Source organism: Felis catus, chromosome B3 (genome assembly GCF_018350175.1).
Source record: "Felis catus isolate Fca126 chromosome B3, F.catus_Fca126_mat1.0, whole genome shotgun sequence".
NCBI lineage: Eukaryota > Metazoa > Chordata > Mammalia > Carnivora > Felidae > Felis > Felis catus.
Genome location: NC_058373.1, coordinates 94,872,695 through 94,897,702, shown reverse-complemented (window position 1 = coordinate 94,897,702; position 25,008 = coordinate 94,872,695). Strand labels below are relative to the sequence as shown.

Below are 25,008 nucleotides of genomic sequence, written 5' to 3'. Positions count from 1 at the left end.
ATCTCGCGGTCCGTGAGTTCGAGCCCCACATCGGGCTCTGTGCTGACAGCTCACAGCCTGGAGCCTGTTTCAGATTCTGTGTCTGCCTCTCTCTGACCGTCCCCTGTTCATGCTCTGTCTCTCTCTCTGTCTCAAAAATAAATAAACGTTAAAAAAATAATTTAAAAAAAAGCCATTGTGTCCTTGTTGATTTTTTTGATTAGATGATGTGTCCATTGCTGTGAGTGGGGTGTTGAAGTCTCCTACTGTATGATATTACTATCAATGAGTTTTTTTATGTTTTTGATTAATTGTTTTATATATTTGGGTCCTTCCACATTTGGCGCATAAATGTTTACAGTTTTTAAGTCTTCTTGGTCTATAGACCCCTTGATTAGGATATAATACTCTTCTGCATCTCTTGATACAGTCTTTATTTTAAAGTCTAGATTGTCTGACATAAGTATGGCTACTCCAGCTTTCTTTTGTTGACCATTAGCATGATTGATGGTTCTCCATCCCCTTATTTTCAATGAAGGTATCTTTAGGGCTAAAGTGGGTCTCTTGTAAACAGCATATAGATGGATCTTGTTTTCTAATCCATTCTGTTACCCTACGTCTTTGACTGGAGCTTTGGGTCCATTGACCTTTAGAGTGAGTACTGAAAGATATGAATTTATTGCCATTATGATGCTTTTAGAGTTGGAGTTTCTGGTGGTGTTCTCTAGTCCTTTATAATCTTTGTTGCTTTTGGTATTTATATATATATATATATATATATATATATATATATATATATATATAATATATATATTATATATATTATATATATAATATAATATATATTTAATAAATATAAATATATATTTGAATATATAAATAATATATAAATATATATATATATTTCTTCATCTTCTCTCCCCTTAGAGTCCCCTTAAAATTTATTGCAGGGCTAGTTTAGTGGTCACAAACTCATTTAGTTTTTGTTTAGGAAAATTTTTATCTCTCCTTCTATTTTGAATGACAGCTTTGCTGGATAAAGAATTCTTGGCTGCATATTTTTCTGATTCAGCACACTGAATATATCCCGCCACTCCTTTCTGGCCTGCCAAGTTTCTGTGGATAGGTCTGCTGCGAACCTGATCTGTCTTCTCTTGTAGTTTAGGGACTTTTTTTCGCTTGCTGCATTCATGATTCTCTCCTTGCCTGAGTATTTTGTGAATTTGACTATGATATGCCTCGTTGATGGTCGTTTTTTTTTATTGAATCTAATGGAGGTCCTCTGTGCTTCCTGGATTTTGATGTCTGTGTCTTTCTCCAGGTTAGGAGTTCTCTGCTATGATTTGCTCACGTAATCCTTCTACCCCCATTTCTCTCTCTTCCTCTTCTGGGACCTCTATGCTTCTGATGTTCCTTTTTAATGAGTCACTGATTTCTTTAATTCTTAAATCTTAAATTCTCTTTTGCCTTTGTCTCCCTGTTTTTTTCTGCTTCAGTATTCTGTATAAGTTTGTCCTCTATATCGCCGATTCTCTGTTCTGCCTCATCCATCCTTAATGCATCCATCTGTGATTGCAGCTCAGTTATAGCATTTTTAATTTCATTCTGGCTACTTTTTACTTCTTTTATCTATGCAGAGAGGGATTCTAATCTATTTTCAACTCCAGCTAGTATTCTTATTATTGTCTAAATTCTGGTTCAGACATCTTGCTTATATCTGTGTTGGTTAAATCCCTGGCTGTCGTTTCTTCGTGCTCTTTCTTTTGGAGAGAATTCCTTCATTTTGTCATTTTGAGGGTGAAAAGGAATTAATGAGGTAGAAAAATTAAAATAAAAAATTAAGATTAAAAAATATTAAAATTAAAATACTAAAAACACACCCACACACACAAATCGAATAAGTGGTGCTAGATCTTAGGTGTGTTTTGGTCTGGGTGTTGAAAGTGGTTTGACAGATCAGAGAAAAAAAAGGTGGGGGGAAGAAAAAATCTTTTGAGAATTTGAAAAAATGAATACACTGAAGTAGACTAAAATGAGATGGTGGGAGTAAAATAGAATTTGAAAAAGTGTAAATAAAAGCAAAAAATATAGTAAAAAATAAAATATTTTTAATAAAAATTAAAAATAAAAATGATTTTTTCTTTTTTGTATTCAAGATTAAGAAAAGAACCAAAAAAAGAAAAAGAGAAAAAGAGAAAAAAGGCAAAAAAAAGGAAATCATTTGAAATTTTGAAAAAGTAAATACACTGTAGTAGACTAAAATAAAATGATTGAAGTAAGATAGAATTTGGAAAAATTTACATAAAAGCAAAAAATGTAGTAAAAACATTAAAGAAAAATATTTTAATAGAAATTGTAAGTAAAAATGAAGTTTTTCTCTTTCTGCATTCAAGAATAACAAAACAAACAGAAAAGAGAAAAAAGGAAAAAAAAAGGAAATCATTTGAAAATTTGAAAAGGTGAATACACTAAAGTAGACTAAACATGATGGAAGTAAAATAGAATTTGAAACAATTTACACAAAAGTAAAAAATATAGTAAAAAATCAAAGAAAAATATTTTTAATAAAAAGTGAAAATAAAAATTAATTTTTTTCTCTTTCTGTATTCAAGAAAAAGAAGTGTAAAAGAGAAAAAAAAAAGAAAATTGAATAGATAGACCTGCTAACAGATTGAAGTAGGACTGAAATTACTTCATTTTCTTCTAGAAGTAAGACTATGTAGTGCTTTATAGTCCATAAACTAAGTAGTTGGTGAGACTTGTGTTCTTGAAGAACCAGGTTGGCCCAGCTGGGTGGGGCTCAGTGTAAGTGCTCCGTTCTCCACTAGATGGCGCTGCTAGCTGACTGGGGTGGAGCATTGTGGTGCTGAAAGATGCGTATGCGCATGTGCCGGAGCAGTGAAAAATGGCGTCACACAGGTACTCAGCCTCTGGTTTCAGAATTCTCTTCTCCCGGATCAGCAATCGCACACCCGTCCTCTGTCTTCAGCTTTCATCCATTCCCCCACTTTTTCACTTTCCGGGACCAGGCCCCAGGCAGTACCTCTCTCCCGAGTTTTGTCTCAGATGCAGCTGTTTTCCCTGGCCCCTTACTTCTGAGGGACTGCGGCTTTGACCCGTTCTGCCCTTTTGCGGGAGAGTCTCACCGAGCAGTGGCCGAATGAGCAATGGCCGAAGGCTGGCTGCACCCAGGAACGCTTGCTGGATCCTGCTGCTGCCGGTGCCCCGAGACTGCGTCCAGGTGCCAGCCTGCCCCCAAAAAGTTCGCGAGATAGTGTAGCAGCAGCTTTTCAGTGATTATGGAAAAATCACAACACACATCTGGCACCAATCTTCACCCTTAATGACCTTGTTCTAGCACCAACAAATGTGGCCGTTTTCTGGGGTCTGCTGGGACTGGGTGGCTTCAACAGTCTCTACCAAATGCCCTTCCAGTAGTGGAACCGCTTCTCTACGTGTGGCCTGGGGATTCGCCCTTCTCGGACCCCCACTCTGCTCCTGGGGATTCGCCCTTCCCACCAGAGCACCACCAGGTATTGAGCTGCAAAGTTGCAGCCTTTGCGCTCCCCTTGTTTACAGTCTTAATGGAATGTAAACCCTCTCCTTTCTCCCTTTTTAGTTAAGTCCCTGCGGCTGTTTCCAATTTTCCACTCTCTCCAGCTGCTTTTGGGGAGGAGTGCTTTTCCCATATTCTTCCCTCCCCCCCACCATCTCTGTCTTCTCTCTGCCCGCAAAACACCTCCCTTCCTGCAGATTTTGCTCCCAAGTTCACTTGTCCGTGCTGCTTACCTGCTGAATTCTGTGGTTCAGGTTGTGCAGATTGTTGTGTTAATCCTCCAATCAGTTTTCTAGGTGTGTAGGATGGTTAATGTTGGTCTGGCTGTATTTCATGGACGGCAGACATACAAAAAACTTCCATGCTGTTTTGCCATCTTCTGTTTTCCCATCGTTGAGGTATTTTTATTGGAACTTTCATTACATAGGCATAATTGATTAAATCATTGGCCAGTGGTACTTGAACTGAATCTCTAAACTCCATCCTCTCTTCCTTCCCTGGAGATTAGGGGGTGGAATGAAATGTTCCAAACTTAAAATCAAGGCTTGATCTTTCTGGAAATATCACATCCCAAAGCTCTAGGGGCCAGCCAGAATCACTTCATTAGCATAAGTTTCCTATGGTTGAAATGGGCTTGTCATAAATAACAAAAGGCATTCTTATCACTCAGGAAATTCCAAGAGTTTTAGGAGCCCTGTTCTAGGAATCAAGAACTAAGATGAAATCTATATTTCCCATTACACTATAGCAATTAATAAGTTATTGCCTTATAAAAACTAATATATTACTTGCTCATTTTAAATTGTGCTTACTTACATATATTAAGATATTATTTTTATACTGAGATTGTAACTTGCATGTTAACAGGAGCCATTTTTTATTCATTTTTGTTTAATCCCCTAGTATATCATCTTGTACCCAGCAGTATCTTTGAATTCTCTAAGTATTTATGTGTTTGATTGATGCAAATAATATAGGGATCTTTTGAATACATATCCTTATAGGAACATAATGCTTAGAGAAATCACATGGTAATGTCTAAATGGCTGACATTTTGAAGGTAAATTGGCTTTGGTTCAAATATGCTTAGTGTTTCTCAGTGCATAAAGAGGTTACTCACAGTCATCTCTGAATTTCAAAGTCCTCACCAGTAAGATGGGTATAATTGCAAGACCATGAAAAGGTTTGAGAGAAAGGCGCGCGCACACACACACACACACACACACACACACACAGTTTGTCGTACACTAAAAGTAGCAATTTCACTATTTTGATTGAACCATAGAAGAATATATTTCACTGACTTAACCTTCAAACCCCTGGATTTTCCCATCTAAGTATTGGATTTATTATTATTATTATTATTATTGACAGCACAGTTTCCCCATACCTCTTTTAACAAAGAATAGCAAAGAACAGACAGGTGTTTCATTGGACAGATATTTGACTTGAGAAGAAATTACTTGAGAAGAAATAATCCTAATGTGTACATGTTTAGTAGTGACCTAAGAGTTACATAATTAGGATCATACCTACACTGAAGTTCACCAAACAGGTGACTATTTTCCTCTTTTAACTATAGATAAACTATACATATTTAACATTCATAGTCTGATACTCCCTTAAAGACTTAAAAAGGGCTATATCAACATTTTTTAATACTAGCTTGAAATTTTTTGTTATATATTTAAATGTCTTTTATTATTTCTGTAAATTAAAAGTATTACTTTGTTTACAGTTCTAGTGTTCATGAGAACCTGGAAATTTTTTAAGAAATAGAGGCAAAGTTTTATTTATGCACAATATTGCAAGAAATCATGGACTTATCTCTGATTCCCTTACTAAGAAATAGATACTAATACACATTTCTCTATAATTGAGTGTTTTCACAGGTTCACAGGTTACTCTTTCCAAATAAGTTAGACACTTGTATTTTGATTTAAAGATTTAGAACCATTCCTACTCAGAACACTTCTCAGACATCTGGAACCAGTAGGTACAAGAATAGTAAATGCTAAAAACCTAATTAATTGCGAGCATTTTCTCCTTAACAACTTTATTCCAATCAAAATCCTTAATAACTTTAAAAGGTTACACCTTTACCTTCAGACAGCTTATATTCTACATGCACTCATCATATCTATTAATACATGGGCAGTACAGAAATTTGTTTACATGAAGTACTTTGTTATATACACTACAATTTCAGTCTGGTTTGAAATCTATCATTAACATTTTTTCTTTAACCTAGCAGTTTTGTTGTAATACTTTTATGCTTTCCACAAAACATGGTTTCCATTTTTGACTTACACAAGTTTGTACATGTGAATAGGCCAACGTCTGTTTTAATTGATAACTTCAATAACCAATATTTCCGAGGGAAATGCTGAGAGAGAGACCCAAATCGTGATAAATTGGTAGTATTTGTAATTGGAAAGAATGAAGCAGACGTTGTAGTTATGAGCCTACTCTCTGGAGTCAGAGTGCTTTGTTTGAATACTTATTCTGCTAATTTTTAGCTGGGTGACTTTACTTAACTTTTCTGTACCTCACTGTCTTCTATAAAAATGAGTACTACTATAAAAAGATAAACCATGTGAATATATTAACGCAGTACCTAGAATTTAGTAAATATGCAATATCAACATATATAATTATTATTTTTATTATCATCATCCTTTAGTATATATGTAGGGAGATGGTTTTACAAGTAAACTTTTTAAATTTTTTTAACGTTTTATTTATTTTTGAGAGAGACAGAGACAGAGTGCGAGTGGGGGAGGGGCAGAGAGAGAGGGAGTCACAGAATCTGAAGCAGTCTCCACGCTCCAAGCTGTCAGCACAGAGCCGGATGTGGGGTTCGAACTCACGGACTGTGAGATCATGACCTGAGCCGAAGTCGGACACTCAACCGACTGAGCCACCCAGGTGCCCCTGACAAGTAAACTTTTGAAGCAGATAATATACTAGTGTATTTTTAGACTATAATGGTATAATTTTAGAATCATTTGTTCAGTTGGAAAAAAAAAAACACAATTACCTATTTATTTCTCCTAAGGAATCTTCCTTAAGTGGATTTTTTTTCTCACAATATCTTTTCATTTCAGTTTCTTTAAATACTTCATAATAAAGCATACTGACTAACTCTTACACCACGAAATGTTGATTTTATCAGAATAGTGAACTTTAACTTTTTGACACCTGAAGCTTTCTTTCATCATATTTAAAGTTTTCACACAACACCATTTAATCCTAACTGTGAAGGTCTGTTCTTCTCACTGGTTATTCCAAGGAATGAAATGCTGAGTTCATTAATAGCTAGTGGGCTTAAAGTGAACCTTATATCACAGAAGTTTTCCACAGGCAAACGTGACTTATAATGAGTTTGCTTAGTTTCACATTTTATCACTTATTTTGAGGTTAGGGAATCACCCTGGAACCTAACGTGTTTGGGCAGTCTATTAAATAGCAGTAATGATTACTTTCATTTAGGGATGCTTTCCAACTCAGACTCTACTGAACTCTATGAAAACACACTGAAGAGATTTAACCCAACACTATCAGGTGTTTTTATAGGCTGTTAATAAATGAGTTGACTGAATTTTCTAGGTTTGGATGAATGACACATTCACATAGAGTGAAAGTCTAAAAAATCCATTATTTGAAATAATCTAATAGGTCAGATATAGTCAAAGAATTCCCACAGAAAATCTTTCACAGGAAAAGTAAATATATATTTTAGGATATTGGCCTGGTAAGTATAATTAATTACATTTTGACCTTTGCCATTTAAAAACAAATTTATAAGAAGAAAGATAAGCAGTTGCAAACACTGTTAGACAGATACAAATACAATGAGAGTAAATGTGTATTCACTTAACATAATTGCATTTGACTCTAGTATCATTAATCTCTACTTCACTTCAGCATTTCATTCCAATGAACATAACACTGAGCCTCTAATCACTCCAAATTTTCAACAAATTCTGTTTATTGACTACAGCTTTCTCATTTCCTGATTCCGTTGTTCTCAGTGTACTTGTTTTTAAGGTTTTCAAGCGTCCTAGTAATTCAGTCTATTGATTGACTTCCCCTATTAGTTTCCTTCTGAATCATTTCCTTCTGGAACCAACTTGGATCCCAGGATCTGTTGCTTAAACTGTGTTCTCACGATTGCCCTGTCCACTTGTCCTTTTGCCTCACTCTACCAGGTCTCCACTCATATTATCAAACTGCTTAATTTTGAAGGCTCAGAGACTTTTGTATCAATTATCTGTTATTGTGAAGCAAATACTTAGGAGCTCAAAATAATCATATTTTATTATATCCATTTAATCTCTGGCAAGTCAAGAATTTGAAGAGAGCTTGCCTGGGCTATTCCTCTGTTTCATGTGGATTGTGGTATTATCTGGGTCACCTGATGGTATTTTGCAGGTGGCTGGGCTGGTCTGGAAGGTACAAGATGACCTCCCATATCTGGAACCTTGGTGAGGATGGCTGAGCTTAATTCTACCCTTTCCTCCTTTGTATAATCTCAGGGCCTCTTGAGATGGTCTCTTTAGTAGGGTAGTTGGACTTATTTCATGGGTCAGGGCTCCCAGAATAAGTATTTTAAGAGATAAAAAGTGAAACTCCCAGTCTCCTGTGGTCCAGGCCTACAAAATGATGTAGCATTACTTTTGCTCTATTCTATTGGTCAAAGTAAGCACAGAATCTACGCAGATTTAACAGAGCAGACATAGAACCCATGCTGAATAAGTATTGAAGACTTTGTGAACATCTTTACTCTTTTACATCATTTATTCATTCATTCTTTTATGTATTCAGTAATGATCTGGCATTAGCTATAATGCTGAGTACTTGATGGATACAGAGAAGATACAATGATGGGGAGTTTTAAGTCCCATTATAATGGAACTTATATGAACTAGATATGAACAAATGGTGTTACTATGCAGGAAATAAATACAATGATTGCTAACCATGTATTGGTAACAGTAGGAGAAATATTTTACTAATTGGTAGTCCAGGATAGGCTTTCTAAAGAAGTAAAATATAAACAATGACCATCAGAGAGCAATAGAAAGAGTGAAGGAAAGAACATCTTCAGAAGAAAGAATAAAGCCCAGAATCCAGAAAGTGCTTGTCATGCAGGAACAGGAAGGAAACCTGTTTCTGAACACAATGATTAAGATAAGAATGATTGAGAATATTGTCAGAGCCAGAACTTGCAGGACTTTGTAAGCCTGATTGACAAGTAGGGACAAATCAATAAAGTGTTCTAAGGAGGAGAATAACAAGAGCTGATTTCTCTTGTAAAATAACATCTGGCCAATATCAGAGAAATAGTAGAAGGTCAAAATCGGAAGCACAATGGCCTTTTAGAAGGCTATTGGAGGACATTTGCAGTAGTCTATTTAAGAGGTAATAGTAGTGGTAGTAAAGATTGGGAGAAATGTATAACCTCTGGATATATTTTGAAAGTAGAATGAATAGATAATTATGTTTTCTAATCATAGACAACACTATTGAACAAACAGATGTCATTCCTGATGTCTACTATTTAACCATAAAAACTGCAACACACATTATGTATACTCCACAGAAAATGCTTTTGCTATAATCACTTATGACATCAGACTTGTCAAAAACAATATATATTTTCAATCTAAACTCCTATATTGCTAACATTTGGCACATTTTTTTACTTTATGTTCTTTGAACATCCAAAGCCTTTAATTTTTTGTAACACAACTCTCTGGATCCATATATCTCTTTGCTTATTTATATTTATTCTCCTCTAGGAGCTTTTACTTTTCTCTAACCCCAGAAGTGATTATATTCAGGACTAAATCCAAATTTGGCTTTTTATTTGTCTTTTTTTAAGCTTATTCTGAATTATCTCAATAAAACCAGAGCTTTCAGTCAAGTCAGCATTTTGAGCTTTAGATCTGTATTTCCATTTGACTAATAGAGACATGTGATTCTGGGCATATAATAGACAAAATATTCCTCAAAATCCTTCCAGTGTAGGGACCCCTGGGTAGCTCAATCGGTTGAGTATCCAGCCTTGATTTTGGCTCTGGTCCTGTTCCCACAGTTGTGAGATTGAGCCCGGCATCCAGTTCTGTGCTGGGCATGGAGTCTGCTTAAGATTCTCTCTGTCCCTCTCCCTCTGTCCTTCTTCCACTTGCTCTCTCTCTCTTAAAAAAAAAAAATTCTTCCATTGCAAACAATCAAAAAACGCTGCAAAATTTCTAAAAAAATATTATTGAAAGTATTAAAATGTTTATTTTAAAAATACAATGTCAAATTTATAAGAAAGCAGGACAATGAGGCTAATCTTGCCCCAAGGGCATTTGCTGATGTGGGAGAATTTAAGCTTCAGTTTTGATGGCATTTCTAGTCGATTACAATCTAACCAGAGTATTTCCTGGAGAAAAGTTCTACCCATAGAAGTTGGAACTCGAAGGACTATATCCATAGGATAAGAGTAAAGTAGGCATAAACCCAGTCTACATATTCCTATTCCCGAGTGAGTGCAAAGAAAGTTGTCTTTGAAGTGAGCAGGGTAAGGGTGATGTGGGATCACATACTGTACATTATAATCACAAGTTGCCCCTTTGGAGGATTTTTAATGAAAACTCATATCACTTGGGTGATTAAAATAAAACCTCAAGCCATGAACCTAGATTAATGTGATCCTAGACATTGATATCAGTAGTTGCCTATAGACACATATCTCTCTAGAGGAAGAAATCATCATCTTAGATATTTAAAAATTCCCATATTTTTACAGGACATTGAATAGCACAGAGTCAAAATTAACCGAGAATATACAGCAACAAAATACCATCAGAGAAAACAAACAAAAAAACATCTTTAAAGCCATATAGAAATATCAGACAGTATAAAATAATTACTTTGTTTAAAGAAATAAGAGACAAATCTTACTACATTTGCAAGTAATGGAAAAGTATAAAAGTAGTGGCATAACAGGTATACAAAAAAAAACTATGCAGAACGTTTATAAATGAAAGCTACATTATTTTAAATAAAAAAAATTAACAACTCAGGCAATAACAGATGTTGGCAAGGATGCAGAGAAAGCATGCCAGTGGGAAAGAAACTGGTGCAGCCACTCTGGAAAACAGTATGGAGGTTCCTCAAAAAATTGAAAATAGAACTACCCTATGACCCAGCAATTGCATTACTAGGTATTTATCCAAAAGATACAAAAATGCTGATTCTAAGGGGCACATGCACCCCAGTGTTTATAGCAGCAGTATTGTCAATAGCCAAAGTATGGAAAGAACTCAAATCTCCATTGACTGATGAATGGATAAAGATGTGGTATATAGAAACAATGTAATATTACTTGGCTATAAAAATAATGAAATCTTGCCATTTTAACAATGGGGATAGAACTAGAGTGTATCATGCTAAGCAAAATAATTTATTCAAAGAAAGGCAGGTATCATGTGATTTCACTCATAGGTTGAATTTAAGAAACAAAACAGATAACCATAGGGGAAAGGAAGCAAAAATAAAAAGAGAGAGACAAACCATAAGAGGCTCTTAAATACAGAAAACGAACTGAGGGTTGTTGGTGGGGTGTTGGGTAGGGTGATGGGCTAAATGAGCAATGGTCATTAGGGAAAGCACTTGCTGGGATAAGCACTGGCTGTTGTATGTAAGTAATGAATTACTAAATTCTACTCCTGCAATCATTATCACACTATATGTTAACTAACTCGGATATAAATAAATAAACAAACATTAAAATAATAATAACATAATGGATGGGTTTACCAGATTAAGTAGAACTGAAGAAAGAATTAGTGCTCAGAAGAATTTATTCAAAATGCAATGCAGAAAAAGCAAGAAATAGAAAAGTTGGAAGAGGGATTAAAGACATGGAAGACAGAATGAATGAAAAAGACCTTCAAGTGAGGATAGAAAGAAAAAAACACAGGTATAATTTAAGAAATGACAATTTTCCAGAAATTTCTTAGGTGAAATATGCCAAACTGAAATCAACAGATTTAAAAATCCCAGCAGTAGGGGCGCCTGGGTGGCGCAGTCGGTTAAGCGTCCAACTTCAGCCAGGTCACGATCTCGCGGTCCGTGAGTTCGAGCCCCGCGTCAGGTTCTGGGCTGATGGCTCGGAGCCTGGAGCCTGTTTCCGATTCTGTGTCTCCCTCTCTCTCTGCCCCTCCCCCGTTCATGCTCTGTCTCTCTCTGTCCCAAAAAAAAATAAACGTTGAAAAAAAAATAAAATAAATAAAATAAAAAAAATAAAAATAAAAATCCCAGCAGGTCCCAAACTTTTAGGTACAAAGAATATCCACTTAAAATCATTATATTGAAGCTATCAAATATCAAAGGTAAAACATTTTGAATGTACCTGGAGGAAACAAAAACAAGAACTTTAAAGTGTGAGACTTTAAGCTTACTTGTCTATAGCAGTAAAAGCCATCTGAAGACAGTAGAACTATATCCTAATATGCTAAAAGAAAATCAGTGCCACCCTCTAATCCTATTATGTAAAAGGAAAATATCTTTTAAGAATAAGGCTAAAAATATATTTTCAGAAAATCAAGACCAGAAAGGTCATTAAAGATAATTCTAAATGATGTACTTGAGGCAAAATTTGGAAAATGATCATGGAATTTTAAGGTATATAGTGAAAGAATGAATTAAAGGCAAATGAGCCAGCATATATCTGAATAATTCTAAAATTAGTGCAGATATAAAATTATAATGTTCAATTGTTTTTAAAAAAAGAGAGAATTAAAATTAGTAGTAGCAAAAGGGTTGGAATAATCATGTAGTCCATAAATCTAAAAGAAGACAAAGAAAAAAGACCACAAAACAAATAGGAAGTACAAAACAGTTACATTTGTTGAGTACATCTGTACTCAAATGTATCAGTAGTCAGTAAATGTAAACAAAGTGTTAATTGCTGTGGGTAAAATTTAAATATTGCCAAGGTTTCTTGAAAAAATAGAATATAACTACATGCTGTTTAAAGGAGACATTTGTAAAATATAAGGATAATGGAACTCTAAAAGTATGGAAAAGACAGCTTGCAACTACTAAGCAATGTCAGAGTAAGTATTAATTGAGACAAAATAGTTTTAAATAATACAACCTTAATAGAGATAAAGGAGGTTGTTTCAAAATGATAAAACCTTCCGTTTACCAATAAAATAAAGCGATTTTAAATTTGTATGTACTTAATAGCGTGGCCTCAAAATATGTAAAGCAGGGGCTCCTGGGCAGCTCGGTTGAGCCTCCAACTTTGGCTTAGGTCATGATTTCATGGTTCTTGAGTTAAGCCCCAAGTCGGGCTCTGTGCTGACAACTCAGAGCCTGGAGTCCACTCAGGTTCTGTGTCTCCCTGTCTCTCTGCCCCTCCCCCCTTATGTTCTGTCTCTCTGTCTACCAAAAAATAAATGAATAAATAAATAAACATTAAAAAATATGTAGAGCAAAATGTAGAGAAAACTATAAGAAAAAATTTTAAACTATTGCCATTTTAGAAGAGCTTAACACTCTTCTAAATCAATCCAAGTAGAACAAATAGGGTAAAAGCCCAATAACTATGTAGATGATTTGGATAACTCATTTGTCAGACTTGACCCAACAAACAGTTCCACATCACACTCCTAAACTTCAGACTATTCCTTCTTTGCAGGCATACACAGAACAAAAATTAGTCATATATTGGGCTATAACTCAGGCTTCAACAAATTTCAGAAGATTGAAAACACATGGACTATTTTCTCTGACCGTGATCCAATTAAGCAAAAATCAGAACAAAGAGATAATAAAACATAACCTATATATATTTGGAAACGAAGAAACAGTTGCCTACCTGGTATCCCTACTGTCTGACTAGCAGGTGCACAAGTTCAACATGTCCACCGTACCCTAAACTACCCCTCCTGTTTTCTCTGTCTTCGTCACTGACACCGTATCCACCTCATTGTCTAAGGCATCATTTGTGGTTTCACTGACATTGCCTTAGTTCAGACTTTCAGCAATGATGTTCTCATTTTCTCTGTAACTAGACTCTTTCCTTTGAGTATGCTCCTCCTATCTGCCCAAACATTCTTTCTAAAAGATCAGTTTAGTCATATAAAACCTTCATTTAAAAAATTTTTAATGGACCTTGAGGGTTTATGCTAAGTGAAATAAGTCAAACAGAGAAAAGCAGATACCATATGATTCCAGTTATATGTGAAATCTAACAAAAGAAACAAATGAACAAAACAGAAACAGACTCCTCGTAGACAACAGAAAACAATCTGGTGTTTGCCACAGGAAAAGGTGGTGGGGGTTGGATGAAATAGATGAAAGGGATTAACAGGTACAATAGAAAAAAAAAAATAATGAGCCTCACCACTAACAAGATGAAATCCAAACTCCATAACATGATATTCAGAAATTCTTGACTAGAGTCCCTTCCTTTCTTTCCATCTTTATTTCCTCTGAAGCACTCATGTACCTTTTGTTCACCAGCTATGCCAATTCATTTATACTTCTATGAACACCACCTCCTCTCTACCTTCTCTTTACCTTTTGCACATATTAATCTCCTTACCTGGGATGATTGATTCCCGACCTCACATTTCCTATATATCCTGGAAGACACAGCTCAAGTATTACATTCCTTGAGATGCCTTGCCTGGTCAGTCCTCATAGTGTTATTCACTTCTTTACTTTCTACCCTAGAATTGTTTTTTGTACTTCAGTTTTGTAAATCAGCTATTTAAATAGCTACCTGTTGTGTTAAATCATAAATTTCATGCATTCAGGAATTTTTTTTCATTCATTAAAAACAAATTAGCACTTATGTAGGAAGAGGTCAAAAATTGAATTTATGAATAAAATTAGAACAGTAAGGTAGTTTAAATATATTTGTTGAGGGGCGCCTGGGTGGCGCAGTCGGTTAAGCGTCCGACTTCAGCCAGGTCACGATCTCGCGGTCCGTGAGTTCGAGCCCCGCGTCAGGCTCTGGGCTGATGGCTCAGAGCCTGGAGCCTGTTTCCTATTCTGTGTCTCCCTCTCTCTCTGCCCCTCCCCCGTTCATGCTCTGTCTCTCTCTGTCCCAAAAATAAATAAACGTTGAAAAAAAAATTTTTTTTAAAAATAAATATATTTGTTGACAGAAACAAGAAGGATGAGTCAACAGATTGGCAACGAGAAGGGACAGCGATAGTACAAAAAAGTATTGGAATAACATGTAAAGAATATTGGAGGGTGAACTTAGTGCCTTTAGGCAGTCCTAAAACCTTTTAGCATCTTGAATGAAGGGATGCCAGAAAGAGTTGTATGGCTTCTATACTACACAAGAGAGTATGTACGGCTCTATACTACTCAGGAGAGTATCATATACATCTAGTCAAGGATGTGATAGTGCTGTGCAGTGCAATCCTGAGTGGTCACAGACAGTTTATTTGATTAAATGAATCCTGTCCTTAGTGCCTAGGAAGTAATTGTTATTTATTATAACCATTGGGAGTCATGAGGTAAAGGATTATAATTTGCATACTCTATATAATGAGAAATGTATGTATGAAAAACTTTTCAGAAATCTTTCCATCAAAAACAAAGAAGTTAGGTATCTAATGTAGCAAATTTTAATTATATGGAAAAAAATCACAATTAAGGCAGATAAATGCATCATTGCAGTGAGTTAGAAACCTCATCCACCTGTGTTATAATTTGCAAAGTTTGCTTAAGGTTTACCCATGAATATTATGAATTTTAGTCAAATGTGTTCAGACCAAATAATTTAGAACATAAATTTATAAACTTAGGTTACCTACTTTATTAAATAATAGGTAGTTCAGAAGCCAAACTGGGAATAATTAGAATTCACTGACTTGAACCAATGACTTCGTCTGTTTCAAAGTCTCATGCTAATTTGGAGATTGCATTTTATACCTACAACATCATTTGGTTGCTGGCAGTATAAACATAGTCATGATGATTTGTTCTGGGAAGTAGCTAAGAAAAAAATGAACTCTGCTACTTTCACCTGCAAATGATATTTCAAGGCAGTGAATCTCATTCACTGCCCACAGTCAGTAAATGATGTTTCCCATTTCCCATCCCAAGATAAAATTCCTGGTGTTGCTCTCCACCCACCTCTTACTCCTTACTTGTTGCTAGATGTGTTCTTAAAAATAGCTTCTTAGAATAAGAATAGTCTTTGGCTCATTGCAGACCACATGTTTTATCTGTTTTAACATCTCTTCTGCAGATCCTCCTGCTGTGGAACCAGCGTTCCTGGAAATTCGGCAAGGACAAGACCGAAGTGTTACTATGAGCTGCCGGGTCCTGAGAGCCTATCCAATACGGGTGCTGACCTATGAGTGGCGCTTGGGCAATAAATTATTACGGACGGGTCAGTTTGACTCTCAAGAGTATACAGAATACCCGGTGAAGAGTCTTTCCAATGAAAACTATGGGGTTTATAATTGTAGCATCATTAATGAAGCTGGAGCTGGGAGATGCAGCTTTCTTGTTACAGGTAAGATTCACAATATTTTTGCCTTTCATATATTTTTGATCAAGGGATTGTAGGCTTTGTCACTATACGAATTTAAAGCATTTTTCAAATCCATGAAGCATACTATGAGCAGTTTGACTACCATAGTTAGAGCTACTCATTTCTTTTCAAGGTGTTTGTTTTAGTAGTTAAGACAGTTTATATGCCTATAAAATTAGAAGTTTATGTGAATTCAAGTAGATTTGGCGAAGAGTTTGGTTATTTTGAGTGTTTAAGTAATATAGTGAGAAATCTTAACAAGGTTTTTTTAGATCACATTACAAATATTAATACTAATATATATTTTCTTCTGCAAGTCTAAAATTTCTTGTTAACCAAGACTTGCTTTTGTTTTCTTCCTATTATTATTTATTTACTAACGATGAATCTTAATTTTGGTGAATCTTAATTTTGTCCTTGGCTTACCATTGGTTCACAGATATTCGGAGGGAAAGCAATAAAGTTGTATCTGGCATATAATAAATTTTTAGAAAGATGTATCAATCAAAACTTTTTCGTGCCGTATCTTTCAATGTATTAAAAGAAATATTAACTCTATTAAGTCTTATGTAAATATTTAAATTATTTTATAACCTATATACTAATAAATTTGTATAATTTTTGAGCTATGGGTTAGGCATACATTAAAAGGATATATTCCTTTTATTCTTTTTCAGTATTATTTAATTCTAGGGAAAGTTAGTCATAATAGTTGGAATGTTTATGCTAGTAAAAAATGAAACAGTAAATTGTTTATTACCTGAAAATCAATTGTAAATGTTTCAAACTTAGTGAAATCTTGTTCATTGGTAATGTAAATTTTTATTCATAAGTTCTTACCAATAAGAAAATTTTCTAGACATGAATCACCTTGACATATTTTTGGTTCCTGAAATATGACATTAGGTAGATAAAATGCAATAAACCAACCAAAGAATATGAAGATGTTCTCTCTTCTGGCTCTTGCCACCTCTTGGTTTTATAGTCCTTTTATCAACATTCAGTTGTATTGAAAAGATTTCTACTTTTCTTAAAGTGAACTATTAAAACACGGTTCCTGGGTGGCTCAGTCACCTAAGCATCTGACTCTCTATTTCAGCTCAAGTCATGATCTCACAGTTTGTGAGATGGTGCCCTGAGTTGGGCTCAGTGCTAATAGCACAGAGCCTGCTTAAGATTCTCTCTTCCTCTCTCTCCCTCTCCCTCTCTCTCTCTTTCTTTCCCCCTCTGCCTCTCCCCAGTGTTTACTTTAAATAAATAAATAAACAAACAAACAAACAAACAAACAACCTTTTTTTTCTTTAAGTGAACTATTAAAACAAAACCAGAAATCTCTAGGACAATGCTACTTACATGATGATCTCACTGCTAATTTTTATTCCTATGCATATTTATAAGGGAAAGAGAATTGAGTCTGTTAGTCTATGGAGTAATTTAAGTGGCATGATGTACTTTCACTCTTAATTTACATATTATTACCCTAAATCAATAAGAATCTTTCAAAGGTGGTTGTTTTCCACATATCGGTAGAAATAGGACACCTTTTTTTCATTAATTCTCCAAAAGAAAAACACTCCATAAAATTAACTACATACCTTTCTTCAAATTTTTGGACTTACATTCATTCTAATTTGTTTTTGACACTTCAGGCTAGTTTAGACAATGATGCCTTTGTAAGATTTTCATTTGTTCTCTATCATGTGACCCAAATCCTATTTTCTGAACTGGAAGACAAGCTGAGACCAGAAGGGAATACTTTTCCTAGAAGAAACCATTTCCCATTCAAGATCCATGGGATGTAGTAAATAGATTTTGATAGCTCCAGGAAGGAATAAGCCTGTTATGGGTTGCCCCCACAAGCGAATGAATAGCTCCATGAACTAATTTATTTCCAGTGTGTATTTTTTATACCTTCAGGTCAACCTTATTGTTTCAAGATTCCAATAATTTTGAAGAAAAAAGGAAATAATTGAAATCCAAATATTGTATAATCCAGAAAAATATACATTTGGCCCTTGAACAACAGAGGAGTTAGGTGCACCAACCCCCAACATGGTCAAAAATTTGCATACAGTTTTTGACTCCCCCAAAACCTAACTACTTATAGCCTACTGTTGACCAGAAGCCTTACTGAGTATATAATCTACTGACACATATTTTGTACTATATATATATAATATACTATATTTTTAAAGTAAGCTAGAGAAAAGAAAATGTTATTGGGGAGCCTGGATGATTCAGTCAGTTGAACGTTTGACTTCGACTCAGGTAATTATCTCTCAGTTTCTGAGTTTGAGCCCCATGTTGGACTCTGTGCTAACAGCTCAAAGCCTGGAGGCCTGCTTCAGATTCTGTGTCTCCCCTTCTCTCTCTCTCTGCTCTTCCCCTGCTCTCTCTCTCTCTCTCTCTCTTAAAAATAAATAAACATTAAAAAATTTTAAAAAGAAAATGTTATCAGGAAAATCATAAGAGAAAATATATTTACCATACTTCACTATATTTATTTTTTAAAAATCTCCACGTAGAAGTGGACCTACAAAGTTCAAACCTGTGTTGTTAAGGGTCAATTATATAAAGAAATCAATGATTCCTTAGAATTAGAGGTCCGGAAGGAACAATGAAAAGGCATTTGTTTCTTCTATTAAAACATATCACAATTAGTAATCCTTATGAATTTGCCACAATTCAGAACCCTTTGAAGCTATACAGAAAGGAGCTCAGGAATAGAATATATACAAGGGTATGTATAATCTTCCTGCATATATTCTTTATCCACAAAAATCTTTGAAGACAATTCTGTTTACGTCCTGACAGCCAAATTAATTAATTTTGTTATTATAACTATTTTACCAAATTCAAGATCACTCTTCTATTAGGTTTGAATGTTATACAGTCACCCAAAAGTGAACTTGATCTCAGTACATATCAAAATATACAGAATTGAACTAATAGTGAATGGCAGTCCTCATATTTATAGTTACTTTAGCTCCTAGGAAAGCTAAAATTTCACACCCCTTTTTCCCAGTTATGTCATGTGTGTGTGATGTGTGTGGGAGTATAGAGGTTGATGAGTGGGGTTGTGTTTGCTGAGAAGTCAGGATGTGAGAAAGTAAGTAAAGATATTTTGGGAACAGTGAATAGCTTAGCTTGTAGTGCACTGTCCATGTTAGAAAATATTAATGACAATACCACAAAATACTGTGTATTTTCATTTATTTTATTTACTAATATTATTACGGTAAAGGTAAGCATAGAGTTGTTTATTGTTTGTTTTGTGGGTTAAGTTAGCTTTGTGAACAATGGTAGGAAACTAAACACCATTTATCATGTTTTTCTGTGAAGGAATTTTTACAAGTTCCAGGAAGTATGTATATACAGTTATATAAATTTAGATTTGTAAACCACTTAAGAATTGGATCAATGGAGACAATTTTAAATTCTTTTAAATGAAAACTATTAAAGGAGTAGTGTCTTTTTCAATGGGTAACGGTGGATATTTATTCTATAAGAATTTTTATTGCATAACTACAAGTTATAATTGAGCATAAAACAACCAGTGTGTATTCTCTCTACTGATGAAAATTTTGCAATCTGGAAAATATTTAACACTTATTTACTGTGTACCTACTAATTTTCCAGGTATCAGAGATGACACCAGAAATAGAATAATAAATACTCTCTCCAAGAAATCTTCCACTATCATGTCAGTTTCTAAGTCTTCTCGGTTTTATATTTGCTTGGTGTTTTGAATATATCATTTTAACAATTTTATTCCTATTACATATGTAAAGCCATATATTCTTTTATCTGAGATAGTATAGTTGCCTTTTATCTGATACCTGACTTTTCAGCCTCTTTCCCTTTCAATCCATTTTCCATACTGCAGGGCTTTATTTTCCTAGAAAATATATCTTACTTTTAGTGGGAAATATCTGTGCTCTTCATTGCCTTATAGAGGTGATAACATTAATTCAATGTCATGAATTTTCAAACCACTCATTAATATACCAAATGGAATATATAGAAATACATCTCTTTGAGTCCTACCAATTATTCCACACTCTAGTCAAATTAGGTCATTCTGCTTCCCACCAAATCATTACACATTTCCAAGACTTTATGCCTTTGTTCACATATTACTTTATTTTGAAATACTTGCCCTTTGTATATTCCTCTACCAGAGTAATGGCACCCTTGTATAAGCCTTTACCAGGGTCATTTTGACTTTTGCTCCTCAGCCAAATAGAGATGTGTAGGTTGTAATAGTGTATTATTTTACAATTCACAAATTAATTATGTATGTTATTATTTGTCAAGTATCTGAAAATATCCATAAAACTCCCAAGTAACCATGATTTGAACAAGATAGAAAATTATTACACTCAGGTTAAACCTTAAAGTATCATTGCAGGAACTAACATAATGGCTTTTCCACAAAGTCTTCAGAAATTCAGGTTTCTACCATCTTATTGCTCATTCACCATCAATAATTGGCACATCTTATAGCCCTAATGGCTGTTGAAGTCCCAGCTATTACCTCTACATTTCAGTGTGTTACCTCTTTTTAAGGATACTTCTTAAAAAGTGGTAGTTTTAGATACCCTTTCTACTTGAATTTTTTTGGAAACAACTTAATCCTATTGATGTATCTGCAATAAAGGCTGTGGGTATTGATTTTATTTTAGTAAGATTAAATCACAGGATTAAATCTAGGAATATTAAATTGCCTTAATTGAAAAAAATACAATGAAATTAAATGGAGATTTTCAAGGAAAACCTGGAATCTAGGTTTTATTTCTGTAATACTTAACACTTACTGATAGTCAACTTTTCAGGAGCCATGGCCATTGGGCCCTTAGTATAATTTAAAAAGACAAGAATAGGTTTAATCGTAGAGCTTGCAAGATATTATATTGACGAGCAATGGAATTGAGGGTACTATGTTACTTAATGCTCCATAACCAATTACTACAAACTGAGCATCTTTTGCAACAGCACATGTGTATTATCTCACAACTTCCGTGTGTTAGGAGTTCAGGTATGGTTTAGCCAGATCCTCTGTTCTGGGTCTCACAAAGCTGCAATCAAAGGGTTGGCTGGAATGTTCTTATCTGAATGCTTAATTTCAGAGAGGAAGTTGAATCATGTCCAAACTTATTAAGGTTTTTGAGAGAATTAATTTCCTAATGGTTGTATGATAGAAGGCCCAAGTGTTTTGCTCCTTGTTGGCTGAGGCCACTTTCATGTCCTAGAAGATGCCTGCACATCCTAGAGACCACCCATAATTCTTTGTCATGTGGGTTTTTCCAAAATGGCTATCTACTTCATCAAGCCAGGGAGAGGAATCCCTAGCTCTAGTCAGCTAAGATGGAATCCTGTATGTCGTAACAATTACTGAACTGATACCCCATCATAATTTCTCCCCACTTTCAATGGGAAAGAATTATACACAAAGACATGAAAACCAGGGTTAAGAATCACTGAAAGTCAACTTAGGGTTTCCCTGCCACAAATACCCATTTCCTGCCACAAGGAGTATTTTTTAATGTTATTATTTATTTATTTTATTTATTTATTTATTTATTTATTTATTTATTTATTTATTTATTTATTTATTTTTGAGAGAGAGAGAGAGAGAGAGAGAAAGTGAGGGAGCTGCAGAGAGAGGGAGACATAGAATCGGAAGCAGGCTCCAGGCTCCGAGCTGTCAGTACAGAGCCCGATGCGGGGCTCGAACTCACGGATGTGAGATCATGACCTGAGCTGAAGTCGGACGCTCAACCGACTGAGCCACCCAGGTGCCCCTAGGAGTATTTTTTAATTTTTTTTAATGTTTATTTATTTTTGAGGGATGGGGGAGGGGCAGAGAAAGGGAGACACAGAATCTGACGCAGGCTCCAGGCTCCAAGCTGTCAACACAGAGCCCGATGCGGGGCTCCAACTCACGAACCGTGAGATCATGACCTGAGCCAAAGCTGGATGCTCAACCGACAGTACTGAGCCAACCAGGCACCCCAAGGAATATTTTTTAAATACAGCCTACATATGAAGGAGACTACTGTATCTAAGGCAATATTGAAAAAAATCCTTCATAGTTTACCTTCTTCAGTAAACATGGCAAATAGGGTTCAACCAAGCAAAAATTTGCCTGTGATTGTTTCTTTTGCCTCTAGTTTAGAAATATTTGTGCTAGGATTCTGCATAATTTTCCTGTGATGTAGTACAATATTTAGATTTTCGCATTAGAACTGCTGCTTTCTCCATGTCCAGCAACAGCAGATAAGACACATAACTATAATTAGATTCTAGAGGACAAATAAGGCAAAGGTGACAGTTTTTTGAAAAGGAGTACATGTTATCATTCAGTAAATGTAAAGAAATTCAGACTGACTAAGAGCTGTAATATTACCCAAAACAATATGTTGGAGGACTCTTAGCATTGCTTAGTTTTGAAGATGAAAGAGGAAGAAATGATAACCAAATCGCTCCAAATCAAAATATCAAAATATTTTATTCTTGTTTTCTAATGTCAGATTGAATTATATAGTAACTATATGGAAAATATATTTTATTCTACGGTAATGCATATGTTTGTTCTATTCAGCCAAATACTTGTTTCTTATGAATATCTAAAAATAGGCAACATAAGATTATCGATATATCATTAACAGCTATCATAAGTAACAGCAAATGAAATGATGGAAAAAATAATACCTACTAAAATTTCTTGGTGATAACTCTAAAAGACAAGAAACTTCTATGTGAAATCAAATATTTTTCAGGGGCAGAATTCTATTAAAATTTTTGAAGTTTTATTTATCATAATAGATAAACTAGTGGCCAATGTTTCAGCTAGATTATGAATTATAGTTATTTTTTAAAATATGGAGTAAGAGTGCTCCTGGGTGGCTCAGTTGGTTAAGCATCCGACTCCTGATTTCACCTCAGGTCATGATCTCATGGTTCATGAGTCCAAGCCCCACAATGCGCTCTGTGCTGACAGTGCAGAGCCTGCTTGGGATTCTCTCTCTCCTCTTTCTGCCCCTCCCACACATTCTTTTTATCTCTCTCTGTCTCAAAAATAAAGAAATAAAATTTAAAAATTTAAAAATATGGAGTAGAAAATGCATAATATATTCTAACAACTCTTAATGTGTACCATTCTATAGTGTATAAGCTGATTCCACTTGTATCTTTTTCATTTCATTCCTGTGTGTGAATTTACTCTTCAGAGTAAAAAAAGTGTTAGAATTCAAGCAATGCTGAAGGAAGCTAGGATTTTTAGCTCAGCAAAATGATGTATACCTCCCCTTAAAATTTCTGACATCCTGGTAAGATATCAGAATGATTAAACCTTAGAAAATAAGGGTCATGTATGAGAGTAAGGGTCTATTCTAGATACTTCCTAACCAAGGCTAACACCAAGCCCTCATAACATGGGCAGGCAGAATTTCGAAGTTGACTCCCACCAAGTTGGAAGAGCTTGGGAAATGCCCTAAGTTCTCCATTGTTTTCACTCCAATAAAATGTAAAAAGCTAGCATACAAAAGCATCAGGTGGTCAGCTGATAACTGAATTACATATTAGAATAAACACAACAAAATGTTACTCTTAGTTATGAATAACAGTGGTCTATTAAAAAGGAACCCTACGATAGCTCAGATGTTGGATATAGCAAAACCTAGCTATTATAAATAATTTCAAACTATTCAAGGAGAATACATAGTAAGATTTAAAGATAAATGCAGTATTTATGAGCAAATGGATAAGAGATTTCATTCAAAAGGGGAAAAAAAACTGTAGGAAAGAACTAAATGCAAATTCTGCAACTAAAACTCTGCAATAACTGAAATGGAAAATTACCTGGATGGGCTTAACAGTATATTGGAAAAGTTAGAATGGTCAGTGAAATTGAAGACCAATTGAAAGAACTGATACAATCTGATAGAAAAAGAAATGGAGACTAAAGAAAAGAGGCTTAAGACATGGGAGATGATACAAAATGGTCTAAAATGAGTAGAATTGAAGGTTTAAAAGACAAGAATGAGATTGGAAGAAAAAAAGTTATTCAAGCCCACAGATCCAAGCATGAATCTTGGTATAGAAAGCAAGAAGAGTACAGAAAAAAACCACACTTACGTACACCATAATCCAACTGTGGAAAACCAAAGAAGGGGAAAATTTTCAAAGCAGCCACAATAAAAATGATATTCTGATGATACGCATGACAATTACCTTCTCATGAGAAACAATATGGATTAGAAGACAATAGAGCATCTCTAAATCTTTAAAATTCTTTAAAGTATTGTCAGTTTATAATTTGATATGCTATTTAAAAAATAGCATCAAATGAATGTTTCTGAACAATGAAATCTAGAGAGTTAGTAGTCAGCAAACCTGTACCACAAAATATACCAAAGGATACTTTTCTTATTACAGGGAAGGTTATCAATGGAAACCAAAATCTATAAAAATAAATAGTCTTTTCTTTATGGTTTCAGACCTTACATTTAAATCTTTCATCCATTTTGAGTTTGTTTTTATGTATGGTAAAAGACAGGGTTCAATTTCATTCTTTTGGATGTGGATATCCAGTTTTCTCAACACCATTTCTCATAATGTACTTGTGGCACCCTTGAAAAGATCAGGTGACCATATATGAGTGAGTTTATTTCCAGACTCTTAACATGTGTACACACACACACACACACACACACACACACACACACACGTATTCATACGAGGAAACTTTTAGAGGTGATGGGTGTTTATTACCTGGTTGTGGTGATGCTAACACAAGGTATACACACGTCCAAATGTACCAGTTTGTATACATTAATTATGTGCAGATTTTGTATACCAATTATATCTCAATGAAGCTGGGGGGCGGGAATGAAATGAAGAGGATCAG

At 34.9% G+C, this 25,008-nt stretch overlaps 1 protein-coding gene across 2 annotated transcripts in view; it reads left to right on the top strand.

The window, feature by feature from the left end:
- Positions 1–25,008, top strand: part of MDGA2 (MAM domain containing glycosylphosphatidylinositol anchor 2) — an 852,594-nt gene that overhangs the window by 715,578 nt on the left and 112,008 nt on the right. For both annotated transcript variants that reach the window (XM_023255671.2, XR_002743071.2), the window contains exon 9: positions 15,810–16,079. In XM_023255671.2, coding sequence (XP_023111439.1) covers positions 15,810–16,079 — 270 coding nt within the window. The remainder of the gene's footprint in view (positions 1–15,809; positions 16,080–25,008) is intronic.